The sequence below is a fragment of the Prionailurus bengalensis genome, unplaced genomic scaffold (assembly GCF_016509475.1).
Source record: "Prionailurus bengalensis isolate Pbe53 unplaced genomic scaffold, Fcat_Pben_1.1_paternal_pri Un_scaffold_62, whole genome shotgun sequence".
In the NCBI taxonomy this organism is placed as follows: domain Eukaryota; kingdom Metazoa; phylum Chordata; class Mammalia; order Carnivora; family Felidae; genus Prionailurus; species Prionailurus bengalensis.
In genome coordinates this window covers 85,983-104,830 of record NW_025091163.1, presented here as the reverse complement: position 1 = coordinate 104,830, position 18,848 = coordinate 85,983, and the positions used below count along the sequence as shown (strand labels likewise).

The following is an 18,848-nucleotide window of genomic DNA, read 5'->3' as shown; positions in this document are numbered from 1 at the left end:
TTTCCTATGCAACAAAACTGTGTCTCTGGAAAGGACTGGGACACTGTTGGGGTCCGGACTAAATACAGGACACGGCATCGCAGACACATACACAGATGCACAAACACAAATGCCAACAACCTGACAGAGCTGGAACCCATGCAATGAAAGACCATGTGCCCAAGACCTCATTTCCAAAGGAGGCTGAGAGACCAGCACGGTCTGCTCAGGTACAAATGCACTGGTTTCTAGAGACCCGGTGGGCTCAGAGTCATTTCTCCCTCATGCTGCCTGGTGAATCCTGGAGGAGATGTGATTCATAAGGTCTGAAACTCTTGTAACACGGAAAAAGGCAAGACAGGAGGCGCTCCACGGAAAACAGGAAGCACCACGCCCCACGGATAGGAACAACAAAACCCACCAGTCTGCCTTGGACAAGGAGCTTTTCCATCCACCTTCCTCGCCAGAGTGCGAAGAAGACGTTCCCACCCAACATGTCCCAAAAAGATGACTTTGAATTCCATCCACAACACCCAGTTCTCTTCAGCACACACGTCCATGTAGGAAAGAGTCTGCACCACCCTCTAAAACACAGAAGCGCCACTTCTTCCTGGCTCACTGGCTACGAGTTCATTGATTGAATGCAAATTGCCTTCAGAAATGAAGAGCTCAACAGGGAGTTGCACTTGCCCTAATCCAGACCCCTAGCCTGTAGTCCCATTGACTCCCACGATAGAGGATCCCATTTAGCCACAAGTGGGGTGAGATCTCCCCCTCCCCATCAGAGGGTGCAACTCTGCCACGAGGGGCGGGGCACGCCGAGGCCGGGAAGGGCAGGAGAGCAGGTGTGCAGGGGGGAGGCAGGAGACCTGTGTTCACCTGCTGCTTCCACTCTCAATCCCTTCAACACCGTCCCCTGCTGGCCTCCAGCAACGCAGGCCCACCACCCTGACTCTCCCTGGAATGTTTCTCTGGAATCTCAGGTCCCTTGTGCTTCATTTTCACAGGCAGGAATGTTTCCTCCTGCTCATGGCTGCGACTTCCCTGGCCCTGCCTTGATATTTTCCCACAACCGCAGGTCCACGCTTTCTTTCCTTCGTTTGTTCGTTCTTTCGTTCGTTCCTTCCCACCTCCACCCTCCAACCACCAACGCAGTCAGACCTCCATGGCACTCAGGTCGCCCCCCACCCCCACCCCCGACCTGAGCCACGCCCCACCACCGGAGCCTAACCCCCTAATGGATCTGGGGCCTCCTCCTCCAGGGAACCCGGGTCCAACCCAGAAAGCTCACTCTGAGTCCTCCAGACTGCAGCCGCAAAGGAGCCCAAGAAGACCCGGAGCACGAGTGAGGGGGGGGGGGTTGGTCATGGAAGGGGAAGACAGAGAGGGGCAGGGTGGAAGGCCACATGGGACCTTGTCACTAGGATCTCTACCTTGGCAGCACCGCGACTGAGGCAGGTCCTGGAGGGAGGCTGTGGGTCTCAGCTGCTGCACCTTTAGGCTTCTCCCAGATGGTCTTTCGGGGGCGCCGGGGGGGGGGCATCGCATGGCGCTCTGCCCCTGCAAGGGCTGGCACTCCAGCAGAGCAACCAAAACCGAGGCGTCCCGGGAGCGTGTCGCAAGCCCTGGCCTCTGGTCCAGAAGCAGCAGGAGCAGCAGGGACACCACCCTCCTAGGCTGGAGGCTCATGGCTCCCAGTCTTAACCGCGTGGGGGGCGCGAGCGCTACCGTTAGCGCTAGGGCTACCCCTAGGGCAACCGCCAAGGTTACCGGGTCACAGGCCATAGGCAGCAGCATGTCCCCGGTCGGGGGAGGCGGGGTGGGGGGCATCAGCACCTGACTGGCCCAGACACTTGGGGGCCTGGGGCGGCAGACAGGCTGGGAGCCAGGATACAGAACACCACTACAGCCTCACCTGTGCCCCTCAACGGGCTCCGCCTCTGGCCCAAGCGCATGCGCACACTTGTGCGTGCCCTCCCGCACACCTGCTTGGTCCCGCGATCCAGGCCGCCCCATCCCCCCATCCCCCCACCCCCGCCCCCCCTCAGGGGGTACAGCTCCTGGGCGACAGGGTCTGCACCACTGCACCTCGCTGGGCCCACCAGATGCTCTGACCGCCTACCCGCCAGCCTGACACCCAGGAGCCAGGCAGAGGGCTCCAGAGACCAGGCCAGTGGGACAGGGACTGGCAGGTGTCTCCTCCAAAGTGGACAACTCCCTTTCTCCCCTCAAGAAACCCAGGAGGCTTCTGCAAAGCAGGTTTCCCAGGGAGGTGGCTCAACGTGAACCCAGTGCTCCCTCTTGCATCCTAGGCCTCTGTGTTTGTTCTTCACTCTGCCTCACGTTGCCGCCAACCGTGGACATCTATCTGCAGCTGTGGACCCTCCTCGCTCGTGACCCATGACTGCAAGGGTAGCCCTAAGGGACAGGGAGACACACTGGGCACTCGAGACTCCTTCCAACTCCCTTCTCCTTGAAAGGCCGGTGCTTTTCAGCTCTGCATGCCCTTCCCATGGCCCTACCTGGACTGCACCACCAGCGGTCCCACCCTCAAGTCCACCCTGCCACCGCGGACTGTGGCACATCCTTCAACTCTGTGGAACCGCCTGTCCACCTCCACTACCTCCCAACCCCCATGTTTCCTTCACAGTGTGCCTCAGATCCCAACTCCTCCGTGCCATTTTTCTTTTCTTGGGTTTCAATTGCTTTTCAACGTTTCTTTCTTTTGGTGAGAATGACAGGCCATCACCCATGCGATTGTGCAGCAAGCATCGACTGAACGTGCAAGGTGTACCAGACCCTGCTCTGGATGGCGAAGTGTAACTGAACACAGATATATGGAATTCTTTCCATTTAACTGGCGAACTGGGCTGCAGTTTCAATATTCACACTATACTTGCAGTCATGTGGTTGATGAGCGTTTTCGTACTTGAAAACAATCCATCGTAGGAGGCCCTTCATTGACTTCTCAACCACAAGTCGTTTACTTCCTACTGGCCTAGATCTTAATGGAATTTCTTTAAATGTTTTTGAATGGTTCTTTTTGAGAGAGAGGGAGACAAAGCATGAGCGGGGGAGGGGCAGAGACAGAGGGAGACACAGAATCGGAAACAGCCTGTCAGCACAGAGCCCGATGCGGGGCTCGAACCCACGAACCGTGAGATCATGATCTGACAAGGCGGCGGACACTCAACCCACTGAGCCACCCTGGCGTCCCGATACTCTCATATATCTTAATACTATATGTCTGTAAGCTCACTAATTACAATTTTTTACTTATTGTTTTCCTAATTCTTCTATTTAAAAGTCAATGATCCTTCACTTCTTAAAGATATTCAGGGATAGCGATAAAACCTCATATTCATTAATACGTACAGATCGCACACAAACACACACATAGATGTTTACTCTTCTTGTTTCCTTCATACAACGTGTCCCGGAGGGAGAATGTTTTCCTTCAGCTCAGGAATTACCTTCGTATGTTTTGTGGTGCATATCTAGGGATGCATTTTCTATGGTTTGTGGGACATAGGTTCTCACAGATCACTACTTAAAAATCCTTGCCTTGAAAGCAAGGAATGAGTGAAAAAGTGGATATTTTAGGCACTCTAGACCAGGCTGATAACATGCTCCCAGGTGCATTTCCTTGTTCTCTTTCCCCTTGATCGCCCCTTGTGCTGCTGGTTGTGCAAGTACCTGATAACCTCGGGAGGGAGAAGGGACAAAATGGAGGAACTCTGGGGTCCTCAGTGACCACATGAAGGACTTTAGTCTCCAATCTAAACACACACCCAGCTCTGTCATGTGAGGAAATCTATGGGGACATGCTTTCTGAAATGTGGCGCGTTCTCTGGTAATTCAGCATAACCTAATACACGTACGAAATGTTAACCCGCAAGGTAACTTAGACATCAGTCTAGTTCCATGAAAATTGGCTGTTTCAGTCAGTAGGGCATGAGACTCTTGATCTTGGAGTGTGATTTCACGCCCCAAATTACGACTAGAGTGGACTCAACAGATATACGATAAAATAAGTATTGGAAAATGACCCAGGTAAATTAGACTACAATGACTGAGCTGCTAATTGGTGGGTGGGATCCCTTTACCTCCTCAGTCAGCCCCCGGGAATGAGCATCTGAGCATTCACATAGTGCCAGTGCTGGTAAGGCAGCCACGTCTTCCCTCTAGGAGTTCAAGGACTAGCCAGGAAGATGGAAAGAACATGAAACAAAAATGGGAATGACATGAGCAAGGACTCCATAGAAAAATTCAAGGTGCAACAAGTGGGTCCTGAGCTCCACCAGGGGAGGGTCTGACAAGGCTGTGCTGAGGAAACGTTAATATTTCTTGCCGCAGTGCAAGACGAGTCAGCCCTGCTCAAGTCCGAGGGAATGTATCCCGGCAGAAGGCACAGTGGAGCAGACACGCGGAGGCAGAGATCATTGTTTCAGAGGGGACGTGTGAAAGGAGACCAGGGAGACCGGAAAGAGCTGTGGAGGACAGCAGGGAGGGAGGGTGAGGAGGGCCAGGGCCTGGGGCAGGAGGACGTTGTGACTACTCTGCTCTAGTGCCGTGGGACAATATTCCCCCACCCTTAGGGGCTTCCCCATAAACTTCCCACCTCACAGGCCCAGGGGACCAGGAATTCAGCAGGGCTCAGCGGAGGGCTCCTGCCAGAGCCTCTCAGGAGGTTGGGGCTGCTGTCATCGCTCAGACAGAATCTGCTTCACTCAACCCCTGAACCCACTTCAGGGTGGTGGCAGGATTCAGTCCACATCGAGTGCCTTAGTTCTTCCCTGTCTGTTGTTGTCTCTCAGGGCTAGGCTGTGTGTACCTGTCCGTGTCACGACTCAACACGGGGGTTGGTCCCCACTGTGAGGAGCTGAGAGACAACACAGAGAGTGACAGTGAGCATGAGGCCATGCCATACACATTTTATCACCTAAACTTGTTTGGTCTGGGGCCACGGTGCCATCTTCTTTGCAACAGAAATCAAACACTACGTCCATACCACACTCCAGGAAGGAAATCCCACAAGGATGTGTTGACAGGATGGGGGCATCCCAGGGAGCCACTGAGGGGAGGAGAAAGTGAAGACCCTGCTAGGGTCAGTGCCTTGCCCAGAATCACAGACGGGTAGAAAGTCAGAACCAGGCATGACCCCAACTTCATGTCCTCAAAATGGGGTCCTGGATTTGACCCAGGATTTCGAAGGGGGTCTGGAAAAGGGTGTGTTACTGTCACTGGGTGCAGACATGGAGGTGGCGTGGGGGTGAGGCTGAAGAGGAGCGTCGCAGAAGACATCCCAGCACGTTCTTCCCTGAGGAGGACCCCCAGGCCAGGGCAACCCACTGAGTGCCACCCTGTCCCCATTGTATGTACCCAGTGGAAAGGCAGGGAATGGCTCGTGGCACACTACTGACAAAGTCTACGTAAAAGAGAGTTCTGTCCTACTAGGCCCCAACTCCAATCCCTCCTGTAGGGATTGCTTTAGAAAGTAGAGAACCTAAGCTCCTAGGAAATGTTTGGCCATCCTTCCCTAGGTGGGGATGTGACCTTCTGGGACCCCAGAAAACGAGCACTGGTAAACACACATACACACACTCACACTCACGCACGTACGCACACCTGGAAGGACTGTGGGCTGGGATCAGAGGAGCAGCAGAATCAGAGGAGGTGAGACGTTGAAGTCAATGTGGTTGGATAAACTTCCAACAGGTGACACCACTGCTCCAATTTCACAGGTATCATCCCACATATGCCTGAGGACATCCTGAGGACATCCTGAGGACATGCTAGAATGATCTCCATTGGGCGGAAAAGACACGGACCATCCCTGAGAAGCACAGTCGCGAATCTGGGACCAGAAAGAGGTAAGAAAGAAGAGTTCTGTCTCAACCCAGATAGGTCTCACAGCTGGGACCCTGGCTGCCCCCAGAGCTTCTCAGGGGACTGTGGAGAGGGGTGCATTGGTGGAACTGTGTACCGATGGGACATTTCATGGAGAATGGGGGTGAGCAGTCAGCAAAGAGAGGACTATTTGCAAAGGTGTTATCCCAGAGGGGGACTCAGGAGGCGGATCCTAGGCCGTGACATCACTTTGCTCACAATAGGCCCCAGGAAAGCTTGGAACTCCTGTAACCTGGCACCCATGTTCTAGGAAGGTCCCATACCAGGCTCACTTGCCTACAGACACAGAGACTTTAGGATGTTCTCTTGTTGTTTTCCCAGGTACCGGGGCTCTGGATGCCAGAAACCCCAGTGCGCAGGATTACTCAGATGTTGGAGAGGTTTCCTTAACCCACGCTGGCGATGCCTCAGGATGTTTTCCAGGAGGTCACATAAGGTAACACAGAGCAGCCTGGAGGAGGCCAGGTCAGGTCAGCTCATAGCTCTTAACCTTCCCTGGGCACCCCCATCCCCTCATGTTCAGTTTCGGGGAAAGGGGGACATGGGGGCCGGTCCTCCCCGGGACCGGAGCAGGTTCGGTGGCAGTGGACCACCTGGTGGACCCATCATGGCCATGCACATGTCATGCTGGAAGGAGGGAAAAGGGATCTCTGAGGTGCCTCTAACCTGTAACAGGTTGAATCCAAGGCCCTCACGCCACCTTGCTTCTCCTCCGTGGGGGAGGTGAGTGCACACTGTGGTGTCATATCTGGAATGAATTCTTATGGGTCTGAGGACAAGTGAAAGCAAGCAGACACGGCTTTGAGGACTCCTGCCTGCCTGCTGGGCACTGTCTTTACAGAGCCACATGCCACAGATGGAGGACAAGCTGAATGAGAGCCCCTGCTCTACTTCCCTGAAGGAAAGAAGGAAGCCCCATGCCATCAGGACGAAGCCCCGCTGGCTCAGGGTGAGTGCAGGTACCAGGGAAACCCAACACCAAGGGCCCAGAGCCAATGCAAAGAATCCCAGGGCCCAGAAAACACACTGCTGCTCCCCTGGTAGCTCTCGGAGACTCCTGGTCCCAGATGAACCTGGAACCCCATCTGCTCCCCAAACATGCCAGCAGGGCCCAGCCCCTGCCACGGCCAGACGCAAGGTCACTCTCCACTTATTTGGAGGAAGATCAGAAAAGAGGCGTGAGACCATTTCACGTCCCATTCTGTCTAGAATGTATTGGCATTGTTGTACACGTTTCCCCGACGAACGTTCCTAGGGGTCCCGGGTCGCCCGACCATCCTTCCACACCTTCTCCACGTCTGACACACGTTCGTGAGGAGCAGGGAGATTTTTACCCAAAGGACATGGGGCTCATTGCATTATGTCTAATGCTCTGCACTTTGGTGGCCAAGCAACACGCCCCTGGGGCCCCTCCTAATCAGGAGCAAGGGCCTTACCACCTAGACAACATTCTGGAAATGTGACCACTCACCTCACCCATTCAACCCTTCACAAATGTGGGACTGTGACAGGATTCCCTTCTCTTGCCATGTCACAGTGCTGCACTGAACATCCTACATGTCCTATTATCCTGATCCAACCTCTGCCAGGTACTGTCCCTCTCTTCAGATCCCCAGAATGGACTGTGCTGTTAGAAATCACAGGGACACTGCTGTTCATGTGGGGAGGTGCCGTGCATACTCATCTAACAATCTGACCTGAGATTCTTTTTCCTTGGTGGTTTTTTTTAAAAAATATATAGGAAATTTATTGCCAAATTGGTTTCCATACAACACCCAGTGCTCATCCCAACACATGCCCTCCTCAGTACCCATCACCCACGCTCCCCTCCCTCCCACCCCCATCAGCTCTCAGTTTGTTCTCAGTTTTTAGGAGTCTCTTATGCTTTGGCTCTCTCCCACTCTAAGCTGTTGTTTTCTCTTCCCCTCCTCCATGTGTTCCTGTTAAGTTTCTCAGGATCCACAAAAGAGTGGACACATATGGTATCTGTCTTTCCTTGTATGGCGTATTTCACTTAGCAGAACACTCTCCAGTTCCATCCACGTTGCTACAAAGGGCCATATTTCATTCTTTCTCATTGCCACGGAGTACTCCATTGTGTATATAAGCCACAATTTCTTTATCCACTTATCAGCTGATGGACATTTAGGCTCTTTCCATAATTTGGCTATTGTGGAGAGTGCTGCTATAAACATTGGGGTACAAGTGCCCCTCTGCATCAGCACTCCTGTATCCCTTGGGTAAATTCCTAGCAGTGCTACTGCTGGGTCATAGGGAAGGTCTATTTTTAATTGTTTGGAACCTCCACACTGTTTTCCAGAGCGGCTGCACCAGTTTGCATTCCCACCAACAGTGCAAGAGGGTTCCTGTTAGTCCACATCCTCTCCAGCATCTATAGTCTCCTGATTTGGTCATTTTGGCCACTCTAACTGGCGTGACGTGATAGCTGAGTGTGGTTTTGATTTGTATTTCCCTGATGGGGAGCGACGTTGAGCATCTTTTCATGTGCCTGTTGGCCATCCGGATGTCTTCCTTAGAGAAGTATCTACTCATGTTCTCTGCCCACTTCTTCAGTGGATTCTTTGTTTCTCAGGTGTGGAGTTTGGTGAGCTCTTTATACATTTTGGATACTAGCCCTTTGTCCAATAGGTCATTTGCAAATATCTTTTCCCAATCCATTGGTTGCCTTTGAGTTTTGTTGGTTGTTTCCTTTGCTGTGCAGAAGCTTTTTATCTTCATGAGGTCCCAATAGGTCATTCTTGCTTTTAATTCCCTCGCCTGTGGGGATGTCAGATCGGAGATCCTAACGTGTTCAGCCATTTCCCAACTCAAATTCTCGTGTGATTACCAACATCCTTCTTCAGAGTCTGGGCACCCAGGTCTCACTCTTGCCACAAGTCACTGACGGCTTGGGGGTTTGGTCTGCATTCTGGACCCCAAGCCTCCTGATGTCCATGGTGCTGTGTCTGACTCTGTGTCCCTCCTGTGTTCTACCTCAGGGTATGAACATCTCACCCATGCCCGACAATGAGAACCGTGAGGAAGGGACCATCGAAGGAGGCTGGATGCTACTGGAACAGCGAGTGGAGCACCTGGTACCTGCTTTCCTGGGTAGAGACCCCTCCTACCTCTTCACATTCTTGAGAACATACAGGACTTTTACTACCACCCAGCAGGTCCTGGAAATACTGTTTATGAGGTGAGCACCCTGCCCTTCACAGCCCAGGGCGATTCAGCCCCTGAAAGCTAGGAGTCTCAGGAAAGTCACCACACGTCCTGGCGTCTCACATGGTTCCTCTGATCCGGGTGGAAACACTCCAGGTCCTCAGTGGGGGCACAGCAGGGAAAGTCACCCTGGCCTGTGGAAAGCTCTGCTGGCAGGGCTGCGTCTCTGCTGGGTCATCTTTGTCCTCTTGCCCATGATCAACTTTCTGCCTCATCCCTCACTGTCGCCAGGTGTTGACTTGGGCTGTTTTCCCATTGGAAAAGGAGATTGGAGGCTCTATCTGTGTGTCTGAGTCCTGGCTCAAACCAGTCAAGGATGCCCAGGATGAGCAGCACGCCCAGACCCACACCAATATGTGTGATGGAGCTGACTGGGGCCCTATCATTCTTCAAACACGCAGGAAGCCCCACTAGGTGCAGGCACTTCTGTAGGAGCTGACTGGGATCCAATGCGCAGAGCGGACAGTACCCTCCCCTCCAGAGCTCCATTCTAGTCAGCAGCCAGGGACTCTGGATAGGACAAGACGTAGCATCCACAGGACAGCTCATATGATGTCCTTCTGGCCTCCTCCAGATACGGATGCTTCCATTCAGAGGCTGAGGAGGATGGCGGACCCCGGGAGCAGGAGAAACTGTGAGTAGGCTGAGCTCAGGCTGGAGGGCCTTCCTTCTCCAAGAGGGCAGTGCTGAGACTGTGCGTGGGAGGGGCTGCAGGACCCAGCATCCCACACGTCTGAGAGTCCTGTGAGAGGGCAAAGATCTGAGGGCTTCTCCCTGGAAGCAAGGAAAGGGGTTCTGTCCTGTCTGGTAGAGGTAGGGCTGTGGGCACAAGGAGGCAGCAGAGGGCGCCAGAGGACCACGTCAGCCCCTTAGAGAGTCCAACCCCATCCCTTCCCACTCACAGCCTTGCCTAGAGCCCCATCAGGGGACCCAGCATAACGGTTTGGGGGAGCATCACGCTCACCACCTTGGGGAACATCCACGGTGCGTGCTTAGCAAGGGTACAGGAGACACAGTGAGGGCTCAAGGAGCACATATCACCCACACGATGGGAGAACGGTGTCAGTGGGACGACACCCACATGTGCACTGAGTGCATGAGGCAGCACAGAGGCACAGGTCGTCACGTTGAAGGCACCAGGAGGGTCCCAGCAAGCCCAGGTAAGAGACAGAGTCCTCTTGTCCCGTATTTGCGCAGATTTTCGTGGAGCGCTAGGGTATGCAGTGAAGGCACTGACTCACCCCGACACCACCCCTCCACTCACGCACGGACTTGAATTCCAGTGGGAGGTAGGCAGCGGGACACAGCGAGGAGTCTGGCTGGCTTCCCCAAGAAGGACAGAGACCACCACATCATTGGTTAAGGGGTTCCCGTCAAACAGAATCTTGACGGTCCCTCTTCAGTGACCAGGTCTCTCGTCGGCGGGACTGCCAAATCACAGGTGGACAACGTACAGAAGCACCCTCTGGGCGTCCAGGAGCAGGAGGCATAGAGGCCAGGTCCCACAGGCCTGTCCTGAGACATCAGCGGGAGGAACACCCCATGGTGATTGTTCTGGCTACTTTTGTATCCCCAGGGCCATCTCCTCCATCCTGGGCACCTGGCTGGATCACTACCCCGAGGAATTTTTCCGGCCTCCAGACTTCACCAGCTTGAAGCTGCTGCGGGCGTATGTAAGGGCCCACATGCCGGGCTCCGAGCTGCAGCGCCGCGCCCGCCTTCTCTACTCATGGCGGAAACACCGTGAGCCCAATGAGCCAGAGCCTCTGGGCGAGGAGGACTCTGGGTGGGAGATGTGGGCGTGTGGCCGGGACGGGGTATGCCACAGAGAACACGTTTCCTCAGACTGTAGGTGGGCCAGGCGTAGGGACTAGGCTCAGATCACTGTTCCATTAGCCTGCCGTCTGGGAGATTTCCTCCTGGTGGGTTCTTTGACTCAGATGACAATGTCTGCGGGAGAGGTTTCCTGCCATGGAATGGCACTCACGGTGATGACACTTTCTATTCTTGAAGCTTTGGCAGCAGCTCTAGAGCCCCGTCCAGACGTGCCTCGGGAGCGAGCCCCCGCTATCTCTGCGGTGCCCACTGCAGCCTCGCGGCCCAGGCTGCCTGAAGCCACCAGTTCTCCTGGAGCTCAGCGGGTACGAGAATCGGAGACCCTCACTGCAGCGTCCCCACCAGGGCAGGAGGTACTCCCAGCTCTGGCTGACAGTCAGGAGCTGGAAGAGCCACCTGCCCCTTTGGTGGCCCCAGAGCATGAGCAGCCCCCAGCCCCAGCCGGCGGGGTCACGGAACGGCTGGAGCAACCACCTGCTGCAGCTGAGCAACCAGCCTCAGCTCCCCAACAGCGGCTCATGTCGGCTGCAGCCCCACAGGATGAATTCCCTGACCTTGTCATTGTGTTCTTTGTCATTTCTGTAGTTGTTATAGCGGTATTTACTGTCCTTATATATTTGTGTTTTATAAATAAAAGATAAACTAAGTTCCAAACAATTTACTCTGATCCTTTGAAATTACAATTCAAGTGTCAGTACGTACATTCGCAGGAGTTTACACCCGTGACCACTATGTACTCCTAGAACATTTCCATCACAGAGACACGTGGACTACTAATCACCCACGGCTCATTCCCTCACCCCAGTCTCTGCAACCAGCGATCTCGGTTTCTGCTGCTTTAGCTCCTCTGGGATTTCCATGTGTGTGCAAACACACAACATGGCCTGTTGTGTCTGGCTACATGACAGGAGACTGATTAATAATTGCTTAAATATTCAATGGCACTAATATTGTAGTGGAATATTCCACTCAAGGAATCCACTAGAGGAATAGTCCTCAAAGAACAAAGATTAGGTGCAGCCCCCACTTGAAATATCTTCATTATCTGGCATGAGGACCCTCTGAGGTTTGACACAAGAGCAGAAGCCAGAAGAGAAATGTCTGGACCAGAGCGAATACCTTGAAAATCTTTCATGTTCCTCGACTGGCCATGGTGATATTGGTCTAACGTGCATATTATAAAAACACCCAAATGAAACCGTCAATATTCCATTTATGCTAATCTATTAGGCACTAAAGTATAAAGTTCTGAAGGGTTTCCTACAGGTGACATGTATTCAGTAAAATGAAGATTTAATAATGAGGACAGGCACCAAGATGGCTCAATGGGCAAGTTTCCGAGTCGAATTTGGCTCGGGTCATGATCTCAAGGTACTTGAGATCAAGTCCCAAGTCAGGCTCTACAATGACAGCTTGAAGCCCTGGTCAGGATTCTTCTTCTCGCTCTCTCCATATAAATAAATAAATAAATAAATAGGAAACAACAAGTACATACGCAGAAAAAAATGTATATTCTTTCAAGAAATATTGGCCCAGAAGACACGGTGTCATCTTCACAGTCCTTTGGCTTTGAGGGCCCCAGGTGTCTGTGTTTGTGTTCATGAGTCGTGTGACAGGTTGGGCATCCCTCCAGGACTATGGTCTTGTACTATGGGATGTCCCCACGGTGGACAGGCACAGTCCTATCCCCTTCTGCATTCTCAGGGGCCACACATCATCCTTTACTCTGCGTCTCCAGAAACTGAATGACTGGGCCGATTCCAATATTTTGACTCTCATCATTGTACAGAAAGGTACATGTGTACCGAAACTCTCCCTCTCTGTAGGCGTGTACACCTAGCACAACTTTGGGGAAAAAATTTATATGCATTTTTCGGGCGCTGCCTCCAGGTTCCGATATCTATAAACTCTTGATTACGTTGGGGTCTTATGTGGAAAGCAGGGACCCCTGGGACTGAGTGGATTCCTGAAGAATCTGGAGGACAAGCCAGCACTGAGGCCATCAGGGTACCTAGGAGTGACCCATGGGGCAGGAAAGAAACCACATTCCCTCATTCTGACCTCCTGCACAGCATCCCTGCCCCATGCCCTGGAACACACCCATCCAGGCCCATTACCATGACAAACTCCAACTGCCTGTGCACCTCCTGTTCCATAGCTCTGCTTCTCAGTAGAGCAGCCAGGCCCTGCTTTCAGGCCAGTGGAGGATACAGGCTGGTCCACTGCTGTCTGCTTGCTGGCTCTCCTCCCAGGCTGGGTCGCTTACTCTCAGGAAAGCACCTTAAGTGCAGGTCAGGTCAATGAGTTAAAGACCAGGACCTGAAGGTGTTCATCCTGACGACTGAGTGGCAACAGCAAGAACCACCTGGACCTCGACAAGCCAGAGAGTCCTTTACACAGCACATCAGGAGCTCAAGGAGACTGCAGGATGGAGACTCAGTCAGGCTTCTGGTAGCGAGTCAAGCCCCTCCACCCTTCAGGCTCCTCCAGCAGTGACGCCTGGCACCTGCCAGCCCCATCTCTGGGGAGCAGTGTCCCTGTCATGAGCAGCCACACAGCACCCACTGGTGACCGACCACAGGGCACACAGGAATACTGCAGGGCTCCCTGATCTCACGGCAAAGAAAGTGCCATTCCAACTGACACATCCTCAGAGGATTCCAGACAGATCAGACACAACCATGTAAAATCCAATGTTTTTAGGTGCCTTTCAGGAAGTCTATGAAAAACATAGGTCTCTTCCCAACTGCAGTATTCTGAGATGAATTCACTGAGTGGTGGAGTCAGGCACTGGGTTCCAGGACAGAAAAGAGAGAAGGGGCTACCTCCCAAATGCACAGGGCGCATTGTGGGAATGTGTTGGGAAGCATATGTCAATGTCACAGCTCTCTGGTTCTGGTTTAAAGAAAATACATATACAAACAAACCTTGTTTATGGACTTGGTGGTGGAAAGGAAACATATATCCAAACAAACCTTGTTTATGGACTTGTTGGATTGTATCAACCACAAAACATTTCAGAAAACTTGCATACTCTCACTCCATATATCTTCTTACTCTCATCTAAATTCAATCGCACTATCCTATGTTCCCAGGTACTTTTTCACTTATTGGGAGTGCATGATATGCTCTAGAGAGACCGCAGAAACTCCACAACCTTACTGGTAGACCTAATAAATGAATTCAGTCATGTTAAGATATCTATGTCGTTGTACAGAACATCCTTCAATTCTGTACATGAATAATAAAGTATCGGAGAGGGAAATTAAGAAAATAATTTAAAATCACTGCAAGAGAAGAAAAAACTTAAGAGTAAATTCAGCCTACAAACACCGGGGTGGCACAGTCAGTGAAGCATCTGGCTTTGGCTAAGGTCGTGATCTCATGGTGTTGTTTTGAGCCCTGTGTGGGGCTCTGTGCTGACAACTCACAGTCTGGAGCCTACTTTAGATTCTGTGTCTCCTTTCTCCCAGTTCTTCCCCACTCATGTGTGCTCTCTCTGAATCTCTCTCTTTCTCTGTCTCTCTCTGTTTGTGTGTGTGTGCATGTGTATGTGTGTGTTTCCATGTATCTCTCTCTGTCAAGGAAAAGATAGAAAACTTAAAAAAGAAACAATGACTTTAACCATGAAGGAGAAAGACCTTTTTCCTGAAAAGAAGAAATCAGTGGAGAAAGAATTTGAAAAGACAGAAATAAGCAGAAAGACATTCTATGCTAGTGGATCCCAAGAATTAAGATTATCAAAATGTCCACACTACTTAAAGCCATCTACATATTCCCTAGGTGCAATCCCTATCAAAGCTTAAGCACGTTCCCAAAAATAGAACCATCCTTCAAGGTGGACAGAAGCACAAAAGGCTCTGAATACCAAAGTCATTGTGAGAAGGAAGAAAACAGCTGGAAGCACCATGCTTTCTGATTTAAAACTAGATATCAAAGCTACAATAACCCAAGCCGTACACTATTGGGGTAAAAGCAGACACACAGGATACTGGACCAGAACTGAAGGCCCAGGAAGAAACCCACACATATGTAACCAATTAATTCACAACCAAAGAACCAAGAGTATAACCTGAGGCAAAGGCAGTCTCCCCAACAGGTGGTGTCAGAATCACTGGGCACAGAAAAACAACAGGCATGGAAAAACAACCTGACACCTATTTACCCCACACACAAAAACGAAGTTAAAATGTATTACAGACTTGAGACCTGAAACCAGAAAGTCCTGGAGAAGACCTTGGGCAGCAGGTGTGGGAAATCGCACAACGATGTCCTGAGTTGGGAGGTTCTAGGGAACGCTTTGCAGAGCAGATCACTGCTCTCTGGCCTTCCTGCAAAGAGCCAGCAGCAGCTCACTTACCTAGTTGGTGTGTATCTGGGGGGCAGGCGAGACTTGGCTGATCTAGTGTGTGTGTATCTAGGGGTTGGGTTCTGCATGGGCTCACCAAGTTCTTGGATCGTGTTGTCGCATGGAATATTTTATCCTGTCTAGATATGGTTTGCAGAATATCTTCAATACGTTCTTTCTAGCATGTGGCCCGCCGACGTGTTGTACATCGTTTGTAGGCTTAATGACTACAGGAGCCTGAGAGCAGCTTGCGGAGACGTCCCTTAACTCCCTCTCACCTCTCTTGACTTGCGTAGAGTCTGAAGCAATCCTTTCTGCTGTCCTTGGCTTTGCTGGACAAAGCCAAATGCCAAACCCACGACAATGTTTGGATCTCAGTCTTGACTTGAGTTTTGGGATTTGACACCAGAAGACAAAGCTACAAAGGAAAACTAAACAAGTGGGACTACATGAAACTAAAAAAACAAGTTCTGCACAGCAACAATATCTTTCACAGAATGGGAAGGCAACATAGTGAATGGGAGAAAATACTTGCAAACTACATACATGGTCAAGGGTTAAAACACAAAAGGTATCAAGATCTCCTACAACGCAACAATGCAAAAGCAAAGAGCAATGACGGACCTGGCAGAGTCCCGAAGAGGCATTCTTCCAACGAAGACATACAGATGGCCACCACATACATGAACAGAAGTTCCATGTCACTCCACATTAGGGAAATGAAAGTCCAAAGCCAAAGAGATATCACCTGAAACCTATCTGAACGGTCTTATCAAAAAGGCAACAAAGCACAAGCATCGGGTACAATGTGGAAGAAAGCAAATCATTATGCCCTGTTGGTGACATTGGAACTTGGTGCAGAGACAGTTGTAAACAAAGTAAAGTTTCCTCACACAATTCAGAGGAGAACATCCATATCATCCAGCACTTCCCTCAATTACCCCCTAGGTACTACTCAGAACACATGAAATCACTAACTCCCAAAAATGACTTCACACCTGTTATCATGCCACAGTGTTTATAATAGCCTGGAGGGCATTATGCCCAGTGAAAGATTCACATAGAGAAAAACACATATAAATGCTCGCACATATATGGGAAATCTGAAACAAAAACTAAGAAAACAAAAAACAAAAATCCTCAAACCAGAATGAAACAAGCCCATCAATACATAAAGATGATTGCAAAGGTGGGGGGGCAGAAAGGAGGGAAAAGGGTAAAGGTCAAAAGACATCACCGAATAAAATAAGACCATGTCAACAGGGAAAGACAGAGTAAAGGTGACTCAATATCTCAAATTCTAGTTTCCTATTTTCAGAGACCTTAGTTCAGTCCATTCCATTCACTAGACCTACTGGAATAATAAGGAATTATCAGGACTTGACAGTTTTTGCATGATGAGTTCTTTACTTAGGATTTCGTGTCCAAAAGAACACAGTGCTTAGATTACTAAGTAACTTAGATTTTCCATTCTTTTCATGGTTTCTTGAAGTACCATGATGTCACAAAAAACTCCTTAGATCTAAGTGAACAATTTCATTGCTCTAAACGTATGTATATACCACTAAAATAGTATAATAAAGGTAAGGTGCATTGTCCATCGCACAACAGTGATTGTTTTACTCCTTGTTGTAGTGAGCTTTGGTGACGAAAAGGTTCAGGGTATCGAGCTCCTTATCAAATTCCATGCCATGCAATATGCAGAATATAGTAATCATGGTAATCAAGAAAATAATGATCTTCAAGATAATCATAATCTTCTGAATTGCTGAGAGAGACAACTCACCCCACGGGGACATGCTTAGGAGCCTGAGCTGCTCCAAATGGCCGACACCACACCATCTTCCTGAAAACATAAAGCACCAGTCAGCTCGAGATGGAAGTGTGGGAAAGCCTCTGCTCTTAGGCCTTTGCTTTCAGTGAGGTCAAGGTGCTGCCTTCAGGATGTGTTCAGCCTTTGAGACAGGATTGGAACTCTCTAGTGAAATGAGATCTTCCCATGCAACAAAACGCATTCCTTGCAAAGAACTGGGTCCCTGACGCGGTCCGGACTCCACACGGGCCACAGCACCACACTCACGCACACACACTCCCCCCAACAACCGGGGAGAGGTACAACCCATGCAGTGAAAGACCGTTTGCCCAAGACCTCATTTCCAAAGGAGGCTGAGAGAGGAGCACTGCCTGCTCCAGTACACACGCACGGGTTTCTAGGGACCCGGCGGGCTCCGAGTCACTTCTCCCTCGTGCTGCCTGGGGAGTCGCGGAGGAGATGTGATTGCCAAGGACTGAAACTCTGGAAACACGGAACGAATGCAAGACAGGAGGCGCTCCACGGAAACGGGAAGCACCACGCCCCACGGACAGGAACAACAAAACCCACACGTCTGCCTCGGACAAGGAGCTTTTCCATCCACCTTCCTCGCCAGAGTGCGAAGAAGACGTTCCCACCCAACATGTCCCAAAGAGATGACTTTGGACTCCATCCACAACACCCAGTTCTCTTCAGCACACAGCTCCAAGTAGGAAAGAGTCTGGACCACCCTCGAAAACACAGAAGCGCCACTTCTTCCTGGCTCCCTGGCTCCGAGTTCACTGATGGAATGCACATTGCCTTCAGAAATGAAAAGCTCAACCAGGAGTTGCACTTGCCCTAATCCAGACTCCTACCCCCTAGTCCCATGGACTCCCACGATAGAGGACCCCCTTTCGCCACAAGCGGGGTGAGATCTCGCCCTCCCCATCAGAGGGTGCAACTCTGCCACCAGGGGTGGGGCAGGGCGGGGCGGGGCTGGGCGGGGCTGGGCAGGCCAGGAGAGCAGGTGTGGAGGGGGGAGGCAGGAGGCCTGTGTTCACCTGCTGCTTCCACTCTCAATCCCTTCAACACCGTCCCCTGCTGGCCTCCAGCAACTCAGGCCCACCACCCTGACTCTCCCTGGAATGTTTCTCTGGAATCTCAGGTCCCTTGTACTTCATTTTCACAGGCAGGAATGATTCCTCCTGCTCATGGCTGCGACTTCCCTGGCCCTGCCTTGACACTTTCCCACAACCGCAGGTCCACGCTTTCCTTCCTTCCTTCCTTCCTTCCTTCCTTCCTTCCTTCCTTCCTTCCTTCCTTCCTTCGTTCCCACCTCCACCCGCCAACCACCAACCCAGTCAGACTTCCATGGGCACTCAGGGCGCCCCCCCTCTCGACCTGAGCCACTCCCCACCGCCTGAGCCTAACCCCCTACTCGATCTGGGGCCCTCCTCCTCCAGGGAACCAGGGTGCAACCCAGAAAGCCCACTCCTGAGGCCTCCAGACTGCAGCCGCAAAGGAGCCCAAGAAGAAGCCCGGAGCACCAGGGGAGGGGGGGTGGTGGTGCTCATGGAAGGGGAAGACAGAGGGGGGCAGGGGGGAAGGCCTCGTGCGACCTTGTCGCTAGGGTCCCTACCTTGGCAGCACCGCGACTGAGGCAGGTCCTGGAGGGAGGCTGTGGGTCTCAGCTGCTCCACCTTTAGGCTTCTCCCAGATGGTCTTTCGGGGGCGCCGGGGGGCATCGCATCGCGC

The 18,848-nt window shown here is 51.7% G+C and overlaps 1 protein-coding gene across 1 annotated transcript in view; it reads left to right on the top strand.

Annotated features, from left to right (window-relative positions):
• LOC122478439 overlaps positions 1-18,848 on the top strand; it is a 236,637-nt gene that overhangs the window by 166,967 nt on the left and 50,822 nt on the right. Inside the window, exons 14-17 of the mRNA XM_043572043.1 lie at positions 8,931-9,088; positions 9,689-9,748; positions 10,691-10,857; positions 11,128-11,303. Of these exons, the coding sequence (XP_043427978.1) occupies positions 8,931-9,088; positions 9,689-9,748; positions 10,691-10,857; positions 11,128-11,303 (561 nt within the window). The remainder of the gene's footprint in view (positions 1-8,930; positions 9,089-9,688; positions 9,749-10,690; positions 10,858-11,127; positions 11,304-18,848) is intronic.